This window comes from Rana temporaria, chromosome 5 (genome assembly GCF_905171775.1).
Source record: "Rana temporaria chromosome 5, aRanTem1.1, whole genome shotgun sequence".
Taxonomy (NCBI): domain Eukaryota; kingdom Metazoa; phylum Chordata; class Amphibia; order Anura; family Ranidae; genus Rana; species Rana temporaria.
This window is the reverse complement of record NC_053493.1, coordinates 34152700-34172639: the sequence shown is the minus strand read 5'-3', so window position 1 is coordinate 34172639 and position 19940 is coordinate 34152700. Positions and strand designations below refer to the sequence as shown.

The 19940-nt window shown below is 43.9% G+C and overlaps 1 protein-coding gene across 4 annotated transcripts in view; it reads left to right on the top strand.

Moving 5' to 3' along the window:
• PEX1 (peroxisomal biogenesis factor 1) overlaps positions 1-19940 on the top strand; it is a 126308-nt gene that overhangs the window by 53472 nt on the left and 52896 nt on the right. For all 4 annotated transcript variants that reach the window (XM_040352353.1, XM_040352352.1, XM_040352358.1 and 1 more), the window contains exons 10-13: positions 834-966; positions 2562-2658; positions 5390-5560; positions 10321-10475. In XM_040352353.1, coding sequence (XP_040208287.1) covers positions 834-966; positions 2562-2658; positions 5390-5560; positions 10321-10475 — 556 coding nt within the window. The remainder of the gene's footprint in view (positions 1-833; positions 967-2561; positions 2659-5389; positions 5561-10320; positions 10476-19940) is intronic.

Sequence of the window (19940 nt, the reverse complement as noted above, 5' to 3'; positions counted from 1 at the left end):
ACTAGGGGTGCAACGGATCGTCACCGATCCGTGATCTGAACGGGCCACCCCGTTCGGATCGGCACACCCCGCGATCCGCGGAACGCTCCGGAGCCTAGGCCTAGGAAAGTCCCCGGCTTCGGCCTAGCTCCGGAACGGCGGCCAGTCTGCTGCCAGAGCCCAGCGTGACACGCCTCCCCGGGGAGGCGTGTCACGCTGTGCACTGGGCTCTGGCAAGCCGACATGGAGAGGGAATATTAGCAGAGAAGCACTGGTGTGAGAGGAGGGGGGGGGGGGGGGGGGGAGAGCACATTTCAGGGGTGGATTAAAGAGGAAGCAGGTGAGGCTGTTTGGGACTTGTTAAAAGTACAATCTTGATGTTTTTACAGAAAATATATATATATATATATATATCTGTAAAAACATCAAGATTGTACTTTTAACAAGTCCCAAACAGCCTCACCTGCTTCCTCTTTAATCCACCCCTGAAATGTATGTGTGTGTGTATATATATATATATATATATATATATATATATATATATATATATATATATACACACATATTTTTTTTTTGGACCAATGAAAACACCCTTTTTTTTTTTTTTTGCGCTGATCCGAAAATGATCCGATCCGTGACTCCTGATCCGAGGATCGATCCGATCCGTGAGTTTTTTGATCCGTTGCACCCCTACTAAATACTGAAACATGAATACAGATGACATCTAAAAGCATTGAAAAACAAGTCACCACTGGTAGCTTCCATAATTACATCCTAACAGGCTATTTTATTTTGAGCTTGTATTGTATTTTTGTATGTAAGTACAGAAGATAACACATGTGTTTATATTCCAGAGGTGTCGATGACTTGCTCTTATCCTGCTATGATCATATTATTCATTGTTTAATGGGACGTCCATTATCAAGACAACTAGTCTCCACATCTTCAGGACTCCGGAGCGGAGCCATCCTACTTTCTGGACCAAAGGTATCTATGCATTTTCTTTTTTTTCCTAAAATTCGTTTTCTAGTACAAGGGTCTCCAAACTTTCGAAACAAAGGGCCAGTTTAATGTCCTTCAGGCTTTAGGAGGCTGGACTGTGGTCAGTGTGAGTAGAAAATGTCCCGGCATAGGTGGGAGCAAACAATGCCCCATCTTTGGTGTCAGTGGGAGGAATAGTGCCCAATCATTGGGAACAATTGTGCCCCTTTGTTGGGGTCAGTGGCAGGAATAGTGCCTCATCGTTGGTGTGATTGGATGGGATGATGCCACATCGTTGTGTCAGTGGGAGAATTGTGACCGATCGTTGTTGTTATTGGAACTAATTGTGCCCCTTTGTTTGAGTCAGTGGAAGTAATTATGCCCCATCGTTGGTGTCAATGGATGGAACAGTGCCCCACGGGCTGGATGAAAGAAAGAAAGGGCCGCATGTGGCCCCCAGGCCACAGTTTGGAGACTACTGTTCTAGACCATTGTCCAGCTAAAATGGAACTAAATTCTGAAAGCTGTGTCCAAAAATAAGTAATGGAAAAAAATGATATAAAAGATCATTTATAGATTTAAAAGAATTGGACAGAACGAACTGGGTGGGTATTCGCCACATCAATATAAATAGGACTTTGTTGGGGCGTTGTGTCTATAGTAGGTGAGCTAGTAAATTCACAGAGAATTGCTTATAAACAAAATAACAAATTTTATTTAAATACATAAAAACAATAAATAAAATCCATTGTTTGCCCTGATACAGTATAGATATGCTATGATTGGTTAGATGGGGGTGGTGCTGGTCGCCAAAATGTTTTGCATAAATTAGCGTCGTCGGGGCGCCGCATCCATCTATTTCAAATCTTCATCTAATAATATGCAAAAAACAAAACAAATTGTTTACATATAATAATGTTCCAGGGCATAAAAAGCATTTCACAGATAATAATATTCTTGCATAATATATAAAGTATATAAGCTCACCAAAACTGTCAAGTCTGATTTGTAAACTGCACGAGGCCTATGGTGACCCCAAAGGTGACAAAGTGGCCAATGAGGAGAACGCGCCCCCAACGGGAGTCAGATCCGTTAGGTTTTTTGTGGGTCCAGCAGCCCCACAAAAAAACGGATGCCCTGGAATATAATTATATGTAAACAATTTGTTTTGTTTTTTGCATATTATTAGATGAAGATTTGAAATAGATGGATGCGGCGCCCCGACGACGCTAATTTATACGAAACATGTTGGCGACCAGCACCACTCCCATCTAACCAATCATAGCATCAATACTGTATCAGGGCAAACAATGGATTTTATTTATTGTTTTTATGTATTTAAATACAATTTGTTATTTTGTTTATAAGCAATTCTCTGTGAATTTACTAGCTCACCTACTATAGACACAACGCCCCAACAAAGTCCTATTTATACTGATGTGGTGAATACCCACCCAGTTCGTTCTGTCCAATGTGTCTGTGCTGGAAATTGTCCAACAAACGTTTCTTCAAATTTATAGATTTACTTCCAAAAAATGTAAATGATTGACAACCATTATAGTTTCTCACAAGATCTCATAATAGTCATATATTTTTCTTAGGGCTGTGGAAAGTCCACCATAGCAAGGGCATTGTGTAAAGAAGCATCTGATATCCTGGAAGCTCATGTGGAGGAAATAGACTGCAAGTTATTAAAAGGTACAATCATGTCTCACCATACTTTTATATGTGATGCTATGAATGTTGCTTTACTTAAAGTTCCAACTGTTAAAAAAAATTTTTTTTTGATGAATATCGTTTGTTTCAAACTCTTGTTTATAGCACTCACGTTTCTGTGATGAATCGCCGCTCGATTGCCGATTTCATAGAGAAAGATATCTTATATTCCTCTTTCCTGGCAATTTCCATATTGCTTGTGGGAATCTGAAGCCCACAAGCTCTATCTTCCGGGATCAGGTGTAGCTAAGCAGCCAGCATGCACCGCCAGTTCTTGCGCATGCGCAGTATATGTGGCTCGCAGCCTCGTACACTACTGACGTTGCCATCACAACAGGCGGCGTCGTCGAGAGTGCCCGCCCCGTTGTGATGGCAACAAAGTCCTCGGCTCTGCCCACTGACTCCTGGGAAATGATGACACACATTTCCCAGGAGCACTAGCGAGCACGGGTGCCGAAGGGAAATGATGTCAGGCTCCAGGGAGAGGAAGAGGTAGATTACAAGGCACCCCCTAGCAACAGCCAGGAAAGAGTAAGTAAAAAAAAAAAAAAAAATAATTCCAAATGTTTTTGCTTAGGTTTATTGCTGCTGAATACTGCAAAGATAATTTTATGGGTGGAACTCTGCTTTAACCGCTTGCCGGCCTTATAATGTACATATACAGCACCAAGGGGCTCTCTTGCACGGGATCACGTACCTACGTGATCCTGCAATTCCAGGTCTGGGGCTCACATGCTCACCGCCGGCGACCCGCTGCCACACTGATTAGACAAAGCGGGAACTGGATCGGCTGGTATCGTGGACTCGATGTCCGCCGGGAACCCGCTGATTATTTGTTACAGGGCCAGAATGGCAATCTACCTATGTAAACAAGGCAGATTGCCATTTTGTCGGTAGGGTTCTTTGCTTTCCTATAGTAAAAGTACTTCCCCCACAGTTAGTGAGCACATGCTAGGCACACATTTAACCCTTTGATCGTCCTATGACGTCCTCCCAGGATAATAGGGCTCCTGCCCTGGCCAGCTTATTACAATGGGCTGGGCGGGACAGGGTTAAACTCAGGTCTGGATTGAAAGAAACACAAATCATTTGGCTGAGTAAAAACAACTCTCTTAAATAAGTTTTATCTGTGTACAGTAAAACCTTGGATTGCGAGCATAATTCGTTCCGGAAGCATGCTTGTAATCCAAAGCACAAATTTTCCCAAAAGAAATAATGAAAACTCAAATGATTCGTTCCACAACCATTTATTCATAGGTCCTTCGGGTTATAGTCCATATGAAAAGATTATAGCAATGTGACCAGATTGTGTAACCATAAAATGTCCATCCACAAGGGTATTAGAAGCAAAATCCAGCAGGAGCTACAGACTATAAAAGAGAAGAGGCGCCTCTAAGTGTAGCAATATGGTTACATTTAATGAAGGTGCAACATTTACCAACTCACATGGTTGATGATTAAGAGAGGCACATCTAAGTGTACAGGGATCCGGGGGAAAAGCGATCCACATAGACCGTCCGCCTCACCGCTGTCAGTCTGCAATTGTGACCAGAAAGACTACCCTGCAGTAGAGCGTTCTGAAAGCGAGGCTTGAAGCAATCATGGAAGGGACGACATCAAGGGCGGTGAGGAGGATGATCTATGTGGACAGCTTTACCCCAGATGTCTGCATACTTGGATGTGCCTGTTTGATCAACCATGTGAGTTTCTAAATGTTGTACCTTCATTAAATGTAATCACATTGCTACACTTAGAGGCTCCTCTCTAATCTTTTATACTCAGTTGTGACATGACGCTACTCTTATATCAAGGCATCGCTTGTATATCAAGTAAAAATTTATTAAAACAGTTTGCTTGTCTTGTAAGCGCTGTTTACATAGAGTTTGGTTTAGTGATATTTGATTTCAGTAACAGCAAATACAAATAGCTGGATTCAGAAAGATTTACGCCGGCGTATCAGTAGATACGCCGACGTAACTGTGAATCTACGCCGCCCTAAATTTAAGCGTATTCTGGAAACCAGATACGCTTAAATTAGGCTAAGATACGAGCGGCGTAAGTCTCCTACGCCGTCGTATCTTAAAGTGTAATTTTTAGGCTGGCCGCTAGGTGGCGCTTCCGGCTGAGTTTGGCGTAGAATATGTAAATGACTAGATACGCCGATTCACGAACGTACGTGCGCCCGTCGCAGTAAAGATACGCTGTTTCCGTAAGAGATACGCCGCGCAAAGATAAAGCTGCCCCCTAGGTGGCGTAGCCAATGTTAAGTATGGCCGTCGTTCCCGCGTCAAAATTTTACGTCGTTTGCGTAAGTCATCCATGAATGGGGCTGGACGTAATTTACGTTCACGTCAAAACCAATACGTCCTTGCGGCGTACTTTGGAGCAATACACACTGGGACATGTACACGGACGGCGCATGCGCCGTTCGTAAAAAATTTCAATCACGTCGGGTCACGAGTAATTTACATAAAACATGCTCCCCCCATCCTCATTTGAATTACGCGCTTACGCCGGCCCCATTTACGCTACGCCGCCTTAAGTTAGGAGGCAAGTGCTTTGTGAATACAGTACTTGCCTCTCTGACTTAAATACGATACGCTACGCCGCCTTAAAGATGCGGCGCTCTCTCTGAATCTGGCTAAAAGAGTTTTATTTCTTGTAGATTGGAAAGTAGTGCCCTATTTTTTTCTTTGCTTGTACCGTGTTTCAGGAAAGACACTGGAGAGCATATGTCAGAATGTGGAGGAAGCTTTCGCTGAGGCAGCATGGAGGCAACCGGCCATTGTACTGCTGGATAATCTGGATAAAATTGCCGGTGTTCCATTATCACCGGAATTGGAGCATAGCCCTGAAGCCGCCCAGAGCAAGCAGTTTTCTTACGGTACGTCAGAGTCAGCCATGTGTTATTTCCTTACCTTGGCTAGTAAATGAACAACGCATGGCAAAACAAACATCACATACCAAGAAAGGAGTTTACAAAATTTCCACAGATAAATCAAAGTGTATCTCTACCTAAAAATGTTTTATTTGTTGTAGCCTGGTCTCACACGTATGCGAACACAGACATGGGATTCGCACCTGCATTGCTGTGCCGATCAAATGCGATGTCTGTGCAATGCAGGTTCAGGCATACATAGGTAGATTCACAAAGAGTTAGGCCGGCTTATCTACAGATAAGCCGACCTAACTCTGAATCTAAGCCGACCTATGTTTAAGTGTATTCTCTAACAGAGATGCACTTAAACATATCTAAGATAGGACGGCTTGCGCCGTCCTATCTTAGATTGCAATGTTTTGGCGTACCGCTAGGTGGCGCTTCCATTGCGGCCGATGTAGATTATGTAAATGAGCATTTACGACGATTCCCGAATGAACGCGAGCCCGCCTATGAGGTGGAATAACAATGTTAAGTATGGCCGCCGTTCCCGCCGCAAGGTTCGAATTTTTTTACGTCTTTTGCGCAAGTCGTCCGCGAATCGGGATTTACGTACGCGTCGAAGTCAATAGGCCCGTACGGCCTACTTAGCCGCAATGCGCACTGGGAAATGTAGTCGCCCGGCACATGCGCAGTGTCAAAAAACTTAAAAAAACATGAGGTCAAGCCTCCCTCCAAGTCATTTGAATTAGGCGCACTTACGCCCGCTCGTTTTAGGCTACGCCGCCGAAAATTAGCAGGTAAGTGGTTTAAGAATCACTACTAGCCTAACTAATTTACGGCGGTGTAGCCTAAAAAGACTAGGCTAGGCCGCCCTAAAGTTAGGCGCCCCTACGTGAATCTACCTAACAGTTTGTATGGCTGAACTTGCATTGGATGCGCACAAAAAAGGTGCAGGGACTTTCTATTTTCCCACACTGGAATCAGATCGCCTGGGTGTTCACACCCAGGCAATCCGTTTCCTGCCCGAATTCACAGTTCACACTGCGCTCTGTGAACCGATCTGGGGGTGTCATTAACTTTTGTATTGACACCCACAGAGGGCAGTGTGAGCTGCCTGCTGGGGAGATGCGACTGGAATCGCGCAGGTTCCCGCATCGCAAGAGTGTGAACCCAGGATTAAAGTGGTTGTAGGCCCTTACATGCACTATATTGTCAAAAGTATTGGGAAAAAATGCTGTGTAAACTGTGAAGTTTGAATGGCTCTAGATAAGAGAGGGCTGCAGATGAACATGTACAACTTATGTAGGAGGATTTGTCGCTTCGCTGTGTATCACCTGTGGCAAGTCACTTCCCCGGGTATACACTATATTACCAAAAGTATTGGGACACAAACATGAACTTTTAATGGCATCCCAGGCGTAGTCGGTAGAGTTCAATATTGAGTTGGCTCACCCTTTGCAGCTATAACAACCTACGCTCTTCTGGGAAGGCTGTCCACAAGGTTTAGGAGTGTCTATGGCAGTGTTTCTCAACTCCAGTCCTCAAGGCGCCCCAACAGGTCATGTTTTCAGGATTTCCCTCAGATGAAATGGCTGTGGTAATTACTAAGGCAGTGAAACTGATCAAATCACCTGTGCGCCTTGAGGACTGGAGTTGAGAAACACTGGTCTATGGGAATGTTTGGCCATTCTTCCAGAAGCGCATTTATGAGGTCAGGCACTGACATTGGATGAGAAGGCCTGGCTCGCAGTCTCCGCTCTAATTCATCCCAAAGGTGATTGCAGGAAAATAACCTGACAGCTCCGGTCGGGAGCCGTTGTACTAACCATCCGACATTAGTAAAGTGATCTCCCCACTGAGCTGTTGTGTTCTGAAGGGATGGCCCCCTGTTAGAACACTCTGATCAGCGATCTCTGTCATTGGCTGAGAGCACTGATCGGAAGTTGGTCAGTGTGGTTCTCCAGCATGCTCGTCTGATAGAAGCCGGCCAAGTTTGGCCGCCTTCTGTCAGACAGACCGACATACACACGGCCAAATGTTGGCCATTATTATTTTTTGAACCGGCAAACATCTCCCGACATTCTGCCCATGTGTACCCGGTTTACCATAATACACCCCGGAGTAACCTTATCTGAAACACTAGCAATAACTCTATCTCTAACCCTCACTGTAACCTAAACTTGTCACTAATGCTAACACAAAACCTCCCTGTAACCCACCATAGGTGTGCACAGTTTTTTACATTAGGGTGTGCACCCTGAAGCTCAAACACACATATGTGTGTGTGTCTAAATATATATGACCCTGGCACATTGATATCCCTGCTGCCACACAGAGCAATAATGCTAATGCTAACTAGGTGATTAGGGTGTGCCCAGCACACCCTGTGCGCACGGCTATGTAACCCTCACAACAGCCCCCCTCACTAACCCTTGCTGTAACCCAATCCTACACTTACACTCCCTGTTACCATAACACTAATGCTCACATACAGCCTCCCTGTAACCTTAACAACTACTCTCCCTGTAACCCTTACAGCAGGGGTGTCAAACTCAAATTCATCGGGGGCCGCATCAGCAGTTTGGTTGCTGTCAAAGGGCCGGTTGTATCTGCACTCCAGTTTTCTTACGCTGCGTAGGGCGCGCAGGGTTCAGGAGTGCTTTGCCTCCTCCTCTCTGGTGTCACCCCCTCCTCTCTGGTGTCACTGGGGTCCCCCTCCTCTCCCCAGTGACACCAGAGAGGAGGGGGACCCCAGTGACATCAGAGAGGAGGGGGACCCCAGTGACACCAGAGAGGAGGGGGACCCCAGTGACACTGGTCCCCCTCCTCTCTGGTGTCCCCCTCCTCCGCTCAGTACAGACAGCCATGCTCCCTGGGTGGTGGTGTCTCTCCTACCTGCAGGTGCAGATCTCAGATACTTTCTCCTCATATCTGCGGTTGTGGTCCTGGGTCTGTAATCAGTGAGCTGAGGCGGTGCAGAGTGTCATGCTGTGCACTGGTTACTAGGCAAGCCGACTGTCTCTACTGGGGTGGAGCAAGATGGGGGCGGCGAAACGTCACTTCCTGATGAGACACCCGCCGCCGGGTGTACCAAGATGGCCGCAGCTCCGGAGCTAGGCCGAAGCCGGGGACTTTCCTATGACCGAGGAGCACTCCGCGGATCACAGGTTGTGCCGATCCGAACAGGGTGAGCCGTTCTGATCACGGATCCGTGACAATCCGTTGCACCACGAATCACGTCCATGAGAGCGATCCCCCTGCTGATGGGGGCCGCTGCACGGGCCATATGGAAAGGCCTGGCGGGCCGGATTCGGCCCGCGGGCCTTGTGTTTGCCACCCCTGCCTTACAGCATCCCTCCATGTAACCTAACCCTAATACTAACTCTTCTCATAACCCTCACACTAAATATCACTGTAAATCTCACACTATCCACTCCAGTCTGGTCACGTGATCTGCAAAACGGACGGTTTCAGGGAAGAGGAGAGCGTTCTGGCTGGGCGTTGATGTCACGTATATGCTTACTATGGGGCATCCTTTTTTGGCTGTCCCTCCTCTTCCCTGAAGCCACCGGTGTGAGCCGATCACGTGATGGACTGGTGCACCTTGAGAATAGTAAGTATAAGCATCTTCATTCTACAGGATACTTAGAATAGGATTTAGAAAGGCGGTGGGAACAAATTTAAGATGTGATAATTAATTCCACGTCAAGCCACAATGTTGGAAATGCCTCTTTGTGAATAAAAGATTGTTTGCTAACAAGTTATGTTCAAGTGAAACTGTTGAAATGCAATCCAACTGGACATTCCGTATATGTAATGGGCAGAGCAAGAGAGTACAAAAGGTGGTTGGCACCATCATGTGCCCTGGTTCAGAATAGGATAGTCAGTGAGTCAGTGTGCCAGGGTGACAACGTTGCTCCTCCATAGATACAGTGCAAGAAGTGTGTTAAACCCGCCTTAGATGTTGAGATTTTCTTTCCCTCAACCACGGTTTGCACAGTCATCCCTTCCGCAGGCCATTTGGGGAGAGCCGTCCCAGCCGGGAGAACACACAAAGACGATTGCTAGGTGCTATAGCCGCTGGCAATAATCGCCTGAAAAATCCGACAAGCTGTGGTTGTACCCAAGTTAATTGACAATCAGCCTGTCCATACATGGTTCAAATTTTGGCTGCTCCCTGCTGAACCGGCCAAGATTCAAACTGTCTATGGCCAGATTTACCCTTATGCCGCGTACATGCGACCGTTTTGCGGGTTGTAAAAAATGAAATTTTTAATGGTCTAGAAAAAAACACGTTTTTTACGATGTTAAAACTTGTGAAAAATTAGAGCATGTTCTAAATTTTTAATGGCCATTTTTTAAATCGTGAAAAATGCTCTGGAGCCCACACACGATCGTTTTTAATGACATTAAAAAAAAAACTACATTTTTTACAACCCGAAAAACGGTCGTGTGTACGCGGCATTCGAGAGGAATCGTGTTTCTCCAGGTGAAAATATTGATAAAAAAAAAAGCTAATGCAGCCACCACATCTATGGAATGGTAAGATACAATATATTGAACTTTTGTTTTTGGGTTTCGATATGCTTTAATTGTATTTATTGAATATTTATAGATCAATATATAGAGATCATTTATTGTGCATAGTGATTTGTAGTTAAACTGTAAAGGCTTTACAATAAACCTGATATGAGATGTGACCAAACTGACTAGAGGAAAAAACAAAACAATCAGATTCACAATTATCCTGTTGTGTGTTTCAGTTCTGAAAGATCTGATGAAGGAAATAATTACCTTGGACACCCAAATTGCTGTTATAGCAACCAGCCAGACAGAGCGCTCCCTAAATCCTGTCCTGGTTTCTACACAAGGAATCCACCTCTTCCAGTGCCTTAAAACCGTCCAGCCTCCAGCTCAGGTAACTGTAGACCTAATAGTGGAAGAGTATGGCTTTATTGTCTTTATTTTACAGTGGGGAAAATTAATTATTTGATTCCCTGCTATAGGTGTGCGCAGCCTATTGTATTAGGGCGTGCACCCCGAAGCTCAAACACATGTGAGCGCCACCTGCTGTCACAGGGAGGAGGCTCTGTTAGTGGGAGACAGTTGATTGGGAACATATTTTGTTACATCCTATGTATAGGTGTAATGTGTTCCTACAGTTGAACCTAGCCTTTAATATAATTAGGGGCATTTACACTGGCCACTGGGACCCCAACCCCCCACCTGGTGCCACCCCTGGATAATGCTAATGCACATGGGGTGATTTGGGTGTGCCCAGGCACATCCGGCACACCCTGTGCGCACACCTATGTTCCCTGCAGATTTTGTAAGTTTGCCCACTTAGGCCCCTTTCACATGTGCGGACCCCGTATGTCCGCATTTTCATCCATCCGTTTGCGGATGAAAACGGGACATACGTGATTGCGGGTGTCAGCGGATGAACATCCGCTGACACCCGTAATCACCTGCCTCCGCAAAGATCCGATTTTGCGGACGGAAGAAAATCCTATTTTTTCTTCCGTCTACGGATCGGATGAACACGGACATACGGTCCGTGTTCATCTGATCCCCCCATAGGGGAGAGCAGAGAAAAGACAGGGCGGTCCCTGCACAGTTTGCGGGGACCGCCCTGTCAGCCGACGGCTCAGCGGGGATTTTACGGAGCGATCCCCGCTGAGCTGACGGACACACGGAGGCGGATCATTACTGATCCGCCCCGTGTGAAAGGGCCCTTACAAAGAAATGAAGGGTCTAAATTTTTTTATCATAGATATATTTTAAATCATAGAGACAAGATATCCACCAAAAATCCTCCAAAAAAACATAAAACAAATGTTATAAATTGAGTTGCAGTCCAGTGAGTAAAATAAATATTTGATCCCCAAGAAAGACATGACTTAGTACTTGGTGGAGAAACCCTTGGCGGCAAGCACAGAGGTAAGACGTTTCTTGGTAGTTGGTGATCAGGTCTGCACACATCTCAGGAGGGATTTTGGTTCACTATTCTTTACAGATCTTCTTGAAATCCTTAAAGGGGTTGTTTTTTTTTTTCACGTCAGACTCTGCTCACATATAGCAGCGAGACTAGCTCACGGTTCGACCGCCCATAGCGTCACTCTTGTGGCTTCGCATCATCCGTGGGAGTTTTCAAATTCTTTTTTTATTCCCCCTTATCTTTTTTTTTTTTTTTTTTTTTTTTATTATTTTTTTTTGTTGTTGAATTATATATTTGGGTTCTTTTTCTTTTATATAATTACAGATTTGTCGTTTTTAATCCATTAATTATTCTTTTCCCGGTTAATAAGTCTTACTACGTTACTTGCTATTGTTACGTAACTAGCCCCCTTTTTTTTTTTCCCTCTCCCCCCCCCCCTCCCCCCCCCTCCCCCCCCTCCCTAGATCTGCGTGTCATGCAGTCTTCTCTTTGGTTTCTCACCTATCTGCTTCTGCCATTCCCTGGACAAACTTTTCTGTAGATTTGAACACTTTCCATTTTTCCCAAACCACCCTATTTTTGTCCTTTCTTCCTATCTCTCCACTGGCAAGATACTCCATCTCTTCCACATACTCCACCCTCTCCATCCACTCTTTAATTGATGGCCTCTCTGGATGCAGCCAGTTTTTTGGGATCAGAGCCTTTGCTGCGTTTAGCAGCACTGGGACCAAAGTTGCTCCATATTGTTTTTTTGTTTTTTCAGTTCCATGAAACAAACAGGGCAGGGGGCTGCATGGGATCCTCTCCCCTGTTATTTCTACAATGTATTCCAAAATTTCTTTCCAATATTCCTGTATTCTCGGGCAGTCCCACCATATATGCAAAGTTGTTCCTTTTTGCTTACAGTTTCTCCAGCATAGCTCTGAGTTTTTTGGGTGGATCTTACTCATTCTTACTGGGGTCAGGTGCCATCGAACAATACATTTATAGTTTGCTTCTATGGTGGTGATGTCCGAGGCATGATTATATACTGCACCTATCATTTGTGATTTATCGATCCTTTTACCTAAATCACTTTCCCACTTTTCTAGGAAGGGCAGTGTTTCCTGGGTCTCGAGCTCCGTTAATATTCCGTATGCCTTTGATATGCCATGTGTCAGGGGCTTGTCTGTATTACATATTTTTTCTATTGGGTGTAGTGTCTTATCTTCCCTAATCGGTTGTGGTAGTGTGCTCACAAAGTGTTTTAGCTGAAAATACTCCCATTCACTCATCCTTTGTTCCCTTTCTCCTATTTTTATGTCTTGTCTTAATTTAATTTTTCCCCGTGTGACAATATCTTTTAATTTTTTCTCCCACAATTGCTTTCCAAAACGTGTTCCATTACCTGGTGGAAAGAAATTTGTGCCTACTAATGGGATTAATGGGGAGTTATACTCCCATTTTTCCCGTCTAAATATTGTGTCCCATATTCTAAATACGTTCCTTGTTATGCTATGTGTATTTGTGCCCAGTTCCCTCGTTTTCGGTGGTATCCATACATTTCTATTTAGTTGTGTCCTACTTAATATTTCTTCCATACGTACCTATTTTTTTTTAGTGTGTATGTTTGTCCATTCTATCAGCCTGGCTATATTAACAGCGGAATAATATCTTTTTATATCAGGGAGCCCCAACCCCCCTCCTTTTTTTTTTCCTGCTCAGCAATGAATAGCTTAGTCTAGCCTTTTTACCTGCCCATATATATTTCAAAATTACTGTTTTAATTACTTTAAAGAAACTTTGCGGTATTTTTATTGGGAGCATTTGAAGTTTGTATGTTATCTTCGGTAATATCATCATTTTAAACGCATTGATCTTACCTATCCAGGAAATATGTTTTTTTGCAAGATTTTTCAGGTCTTGATTAATGTCGTTAATTAAAGGGACAAAATTAACCGGGTAAAGTTTTTCGACTGTTGATGTGATTTTTATTCCTAAGTACGTTATAGCTTCTTTTTCCCATGTAAATGGGAACTCTTTCTGTAATTCATCTGCTTCTTTTTTATCTATCCCCAAGTTCAAAATTACTGTTTTTATCGGGTTTATTTTAAAGTTTGAAAGTTCACCATATCTTTTTATTTCCTTTATGACATTGGGGAGGGAGACTCTGGGTTTGGTCAAATATAGGAGTATGTCATCTGCGTACGCCGCCACCTTGTGTTCTTCATCTCCCACTCTCACCCCCCCTATACCCGGGTTTTCCCGGATTTTTGCTAACAACGGTTCCAGAGCTATTACATATAGGAGGGGTGAGAGCGGGCACCCCTGTCTGGTTCCATTTTTCATTTCGAACACAGATGACACACTCCCGTTGACCTTCACCCTTGCCGTCGGATGGCTATATAAATTCTTTACCCATTTCATGAACCTTGGTCCCAGGCCTATGTTTTGTAGAGTTTCCATCATGAACCCCCAGTCGACTCTGTCAAATGCTTTTTCGGCATCTAAAGACATGAGTACGACTGGGGGTTTCTTTTTTGGATCCTGTTGTAACAACAACAGGGTCCTTATGCTATTGTCTCTCCCTTCTCTGCCTGTTACAAAGCCCGCCCGATCTGTGTTTATTAATTGCGGCATTAGACTTTTTATCCTAGTTGCTAATATTTTCGCATATACCTTCAGGTCTGCATTTAGCAATGCTTTTGGTCGATAGTTGGAACATAGAGTTCCATCTTTTCCTGTTTTAGGGATAATAGAAATATTTGCCAATAAAGATTCTTTTCTTATTTCCTCTTCCTCTCCTATTTTATTAAAATAGTTACACATCTCTGGGACCAGAAGTTCTTTTCATTTTTTGTAATATTTAATCGGCAAGCCATCCGGGCCTGGACTCTTACCACACGGTGTTTCCTGGAAGGCTCTGTATATCTCATCTTGAGTTATTGGGGCCTCTAAGGATTCAATATCATTTTGAGAAATTTTAGGTAATTTCACTTCTTTCAAATATTCCCTAATTTTCCTTTTTCTAATATTTTCTTGCTCTTGAGTTTCATTGGTTCTTATTGAGTATAATGAACTATAGAAAGTCTGAAAGGATTCAGCAATTTCAGACGTCTTATATTTCATAAGGCCATCTTGATTTTTTATTTTTTCTATGTAATTTTTTTTTTTGTTTCCCTAGATACTCTAGCTAAATGTTTCCCTGGTTTGTTCCCACATTTATACCTCTCTTTTCTAACATTTTTGAATATGTCCCTTGTTTCAATCTTCATCAGATCTCTGAGCTGGGCCCTCTTTACAACAATTTCTCGATATACTTCACTTTCTCCTCTCTCTTTATGTGTTTGCTCCAGTTCAAATAGTTCAGTTGTTAATTTTTTCATGTTGAATTTTCTTATCTTTTTTTCCCCTGCGCCTATTGAAATTAGTTTCCCTCTGATGTATGCCTTATGGGCCTCCCATACAGTAGCTACCCTTACTTCAGGTGTATTATTGAAGGTGAAATATTGATCCAAATCAGTTCTCACTGTGTTATTTACCTCAATGTCCTCTATGAGTTCTTCGTTTAAATTCCATGATCCTTTTCTTTGCTCTATCTCTTTGAATCTAATTTTCACTATTACCGGAGCGTGGTCTGAGATTGTAGTTACCCCTATTGAAGTTTTAACTACCTCTTCCAGTAACTCGTGGTCTACCATTATATAGTCCAGTCTTGAGTATGTTCCATGCACAGAAGAGTAATAGGTGTAGTCCCTTTTATTTGGATATGTAATCCTCCAAGGATCTATTAAACAGTAGCTATGCATTTTTTTTCCTAATATTCTTAACTGTTTAATATTTCGCCTCTGTGCCCCGGACGTACTATCAAGTTGATAGTCCATTGAAAGGTTGAGGTCTCCTGCTAGTATTACATGTCCTAGTTTAAAGTCCATTAAAGCATTCAAGATCCCCCTCAGGTATTTATGTGGTTGGCTGTTTGGGCAGTATATGTTTGCTAGCGTGTATTTTTTTCCTTGAAGTACTCCTTTTAGAAACAAATAGCAGCCTTCCGGGTCCACCTTCCTATCTTCTACTGTGAAAGAAATGTTCTTCCCTATTCCTATGGCGACCCCCTTGGCTCTCTTCTTTGGAGAGTCCCCATAGTACCAAGTAGGGAACTGTCCGAGAATACAGTCTAACATTAGAATCCAATGTTATGTGTGTCTCTTGCAAGAAAACTATTTCAGCGGAGTACCTTTCAACCTCTCTTAATACCATATGCCTTTTTTCCAGGCAATTGAGACCTCTTACATTATGTGTTAAGAAATTTATATTTGTCATATCTTTCTTTTTTTTTTTCCATCTTTCTCAAGTGCATTTGTTTTTTCCTGCTGCATGACACACAGATCTGAGTCCCTCTTCCTAGTCTTCCCCTTACCCCTCCCACCCGAACCCCTTCTCCCTCCCCTCCTCCCTTCTCCACCCCCCCACCCCCCCCCCACCACTCATACCTTGCCCCTATGTTCTTCATATGGGGCTTTCTCATCCCCTCCCTCTCCCCCCTTCCCCCTGGTCGATCCTTGACCCTATGGTCATTTGGAGCTTTTTCTATTTGGCGCTCCAGGCGCTCTTTTGCTCCTCCGGCTAAGGTGGAATTCTGTTTTTAGCCCGGTCTCCTATCCCCCAATAATGGGGAACTGGGGAAGGAGTACTCTCCAGATCCCCCCTCTCCCCCACCCCGCTCCCGTTGCTTACTATATTGAACCTCCCTATCCCCCCCTCCACCCCCCCCCTGTCCCCCCCCTCCGCCGTCGTCCAACATTAATAATCTTTTTTTGGTATTGGGATATCTAATCTCTGACAGAATTCTGGCACTTCCTCTAAAAACCTCAGTCTTGCAGAGATACCGTTTTTCCTGCCTATTAGGCAGGCTGGGAATCCCCAATTGTATTGTATATCATGTTCCTGCAAGACTCCTAACAATGGTTTTAAGCTTCTTCTTCTTTTTAACGTCTCTTGTGACAGGTCTTGATATATTTGAATATTATGTTGATCATATTCTAATGGCGACTTCCCTCTCAGTTTTCTCCATAGTTGGTTTTTCTCTTCCCAACTTTCAAATCGAACAATAATGTCCCTTGGGTAATCCTGTACTCTCTCTCTAGAACGTCTTATCCTGTGCGCACGTTCTATTTTTAGTGGGGAAGTTGTTTCTCTCTCTAATATTGGATTACAAATTTTTCTTATTATTTCTGGGAGATCCTCAGCCTGTGTCGTTTCTGGGACTCCGCGTATTCTTATGTTCTTCCTTCTGTCTCTGTTTTCTTGATCTTCTAATTTATACGCCTGTTCTCGTTGGTTTATTTTTAATGCTTTTATTTCATCCTCTAATTTTTTAACTGAGGTTACATTGTAATCAACTTTTTTCTCCACTTCTTCCACTCTTTCCAATATATGCCCCATATTTCTCTCCATTTTTTCCATTTGCGATTTGAGTGATCTTTCTAAGGCGGCGAACATTCCTTCCATTTCCCTTTTTGTTGGCAGAAGTGTCATGTCCTGCGTTTCTTCCTTATTTCTCTGTTCGAGGTCTATTTCTTTGTCTGTCTGTTTCTCTGTCTTGATCTATTCTAGTCTCTAAGAGTGACTCTGAGAGTGTTTCTGAGTCCGCCAAGGTGTTAACAACCCCTTTTTTTTTTATCTTTTTTTTTTTTCCTTTTCTACTTGGCCTCCTCTGCCAGTTGTTGGTTTTTCTATATGCTGGTTATCTCCATTTGTCCCATGGGTCACAAATTTGCTTATCGGGCCTGGACTTTGACTTAAGCGGGGGACCTTTGGGATTGCCCCACCTCTCACTCCTTTTTCCCCTTGTGGTCATCCTTCGCCCCTCTCGGTCCTACAATAGTCCTGGATGTTTACCCGTGCTCCTTGCCGCCCCTGAGTTGTAACTGCGACACTTTACCGGGATTTTATAGAAAGTCCGTTTTACACTTGTGGGGGGTGTATACTGCACAAGACAATACCTTTTGGAGTTTCTTATATCAGAGTTTAGAGTTGCTATAGTATTTCTACTCTTTGGCTTTAGCTGTGGATTAAAGATATTCGGCGCACCAAACACGTATACTGACCCCCGCCTTCTGTCAGTCTCCAGTGCCCGTCAATCTTAAAGACCTCCTTTTACCGGTTTCAAGGCTCTATAGTAAGTGTAATTAATCAATGTACTGTACTTTTACCGTTATATCCACCGATTTTTAGTCCCGTTCTCTGCCAACTCATCTGTATACTGAAGTATCTTATAAACAGAGTTCAATATGTATTGCATATATACTGTTGAGAGAAAAAAAAAAAAAAAAAACTCTCCCTATATTTTAATTGATCCCAATAAGGAGAAGGGAAATGTAAGGGGGGAGCTGCCAAAAGAACTATAAAATTACCGGCTTCTTTACAAACACATAAAATTCAATGATGAGCTTATATCCCTTATATTATGTCAGTTACTTCCAGTAGCCATTCTCCTCAGAAACATTGTCCCATTGATATATATTTCCTTTTTTTTGGTTCTTAACTCTTAAATGAACGTTTGTACTCACCATTCTGATGGGTGCAATAAGCTGACAAATGTACTCACCAGTCTGGCAGCTTTCTAACAGAGAAAAGAAAAATAGTTGCTGCAATGGGTTTCACCTTGTTTCACCTTGTTTCTGGACAGACTATTGATGGCAGCCTGTGATCTTTCTCTTGGGTTGCAGGGCTGGCGTTGTATCTCCCCCTCCCTCAGCCCCCTTTCACGGAGCGGCGCGGCACACCTCCGCAGCACAGCCGCCCGCACGCTCCGGGGGGGAAAGAATCCACTGCACAGCTGACGCCACAGGGGGGGGCTCCGGCCCTCACTCACCTCTGCAGCCCCCTCCCCCTGCTCGGCACGCCGTCCCAATGCGCCGTCCTATCGCGACCACACACCGCTGCAGCGCATCCAGCCAGGGGAACCGGGGGAGCCGCTCCGCCCACGTGACCAAGTAAGTGACGAGTCTGGGAGACCCGCTCGAGGGCGATGCAAGCCCGCTCCAAGCACGGGCTTCGATCCGGGAGGGGGGACGGAGGAAAGGGGAGGAAAGGAGGATGCCCTCTGACCGCGCCATCTCCAGACTCCTCCCTCCTCGCTTAAAGGGGTTGTAAAGGTTTGTTTTTTATTTTCTAAATATGTTCCTTTAAGCTAGAGCATTGTTGGTTCACTTACCTTTTCCTTCCATTTCCCTTCTAAAATCTTTTTTTTTCTTTGTTTTCTTTGTCTGAATTTCTCACTTCCTGTTCCTCCTCAGTAAGCTGTTCTGGCTGACTAACCCCCAGCCAGAACAGCTCGGATGATGGTAGAAAGCTTACTGAGGAGGAACAGGAAGTGAGAAATTCAGACAAAGAAAAAAAACATTTAGAAGGGAAATGGAAGGAAAAGGTAAGTGAACCAACAATGCACTAGCTTAACCTCTTGACCACCGCCCCATGTCTAAAAGACGTCCTGTTTTTAAAGATGAATATCTCGGTAACGGCAGCAGCTGCTGCCACAACCGAGATATCCATCTCTTCAGTGGGCGGTGGTGTACACGATAACGGCGGTCTCCGCAGCGTATTCGCCGCGAGATCGCCGTTATCGGTGGCGGGAGAGGGGCCTCCCGCCGCTCTCCCGCGCCCTCCTCCGCTTACCCGAGCCGTCGGTAGCGGCGGAGGCGATCGGGACCGTTCGGCAGCTGACTGGGGACGAGACTGAAGGAAAAATCTCCTTCACCCGTCCCCATAGCTCTGCTCAAAACGTCAGTCCCGCCCAGCCTCTTAAAGAAACATTTTTTTTTTTTGTCATTTGAAAAAATGACATTTTCAATTTTTTTTGCATTTTAGTCTAATTATGAGATGTGAGGTCTTTTTGACCCCAGATCTCATATTTAAGAGGACCTGTCATGCTTTTTACTATTACAAGGGATGTTTACATTCCTTGTAATAGGAATAAAAGTGATCAATTTTTTTTTATTTCAGTGTAAAAAATTATAAAAATAAATAAGAAAACAAAAATTTTTTTTTTTAAAGCGCCCCATCCCGACGAGCTCGCGTGCAGAAGCGAACGCATACGCGAGTAGCGCCCGCATATGAAAACGGTGTTCAAACAACACAAGTGAGGTATCGGCGCGATCGTTAGAGCAAGAGCAATAATTCTAGCCCTAGACCTACTCTGCAACTCAAAAAATGCAACCTGTAGAATTTTTTAAACGTTGCCTATCGAGATTTTTAAGGGTAAAAGTTTGACGCCATGCCACGAGCGGGCGCAATTTTTAAGCGTGACATGTTGGGTATAATTTTACTTGGCGTAACATTATCTTTCACAATATATAAAAAAATCGGGCAAAATTTATTGTCTTATTTTTTAATTCAAAAAAGTGATTTTTTTCCAAAAAAAGTGCGCTTGTAAGACCGCTGCGCAAATACGGTGTGACAAAA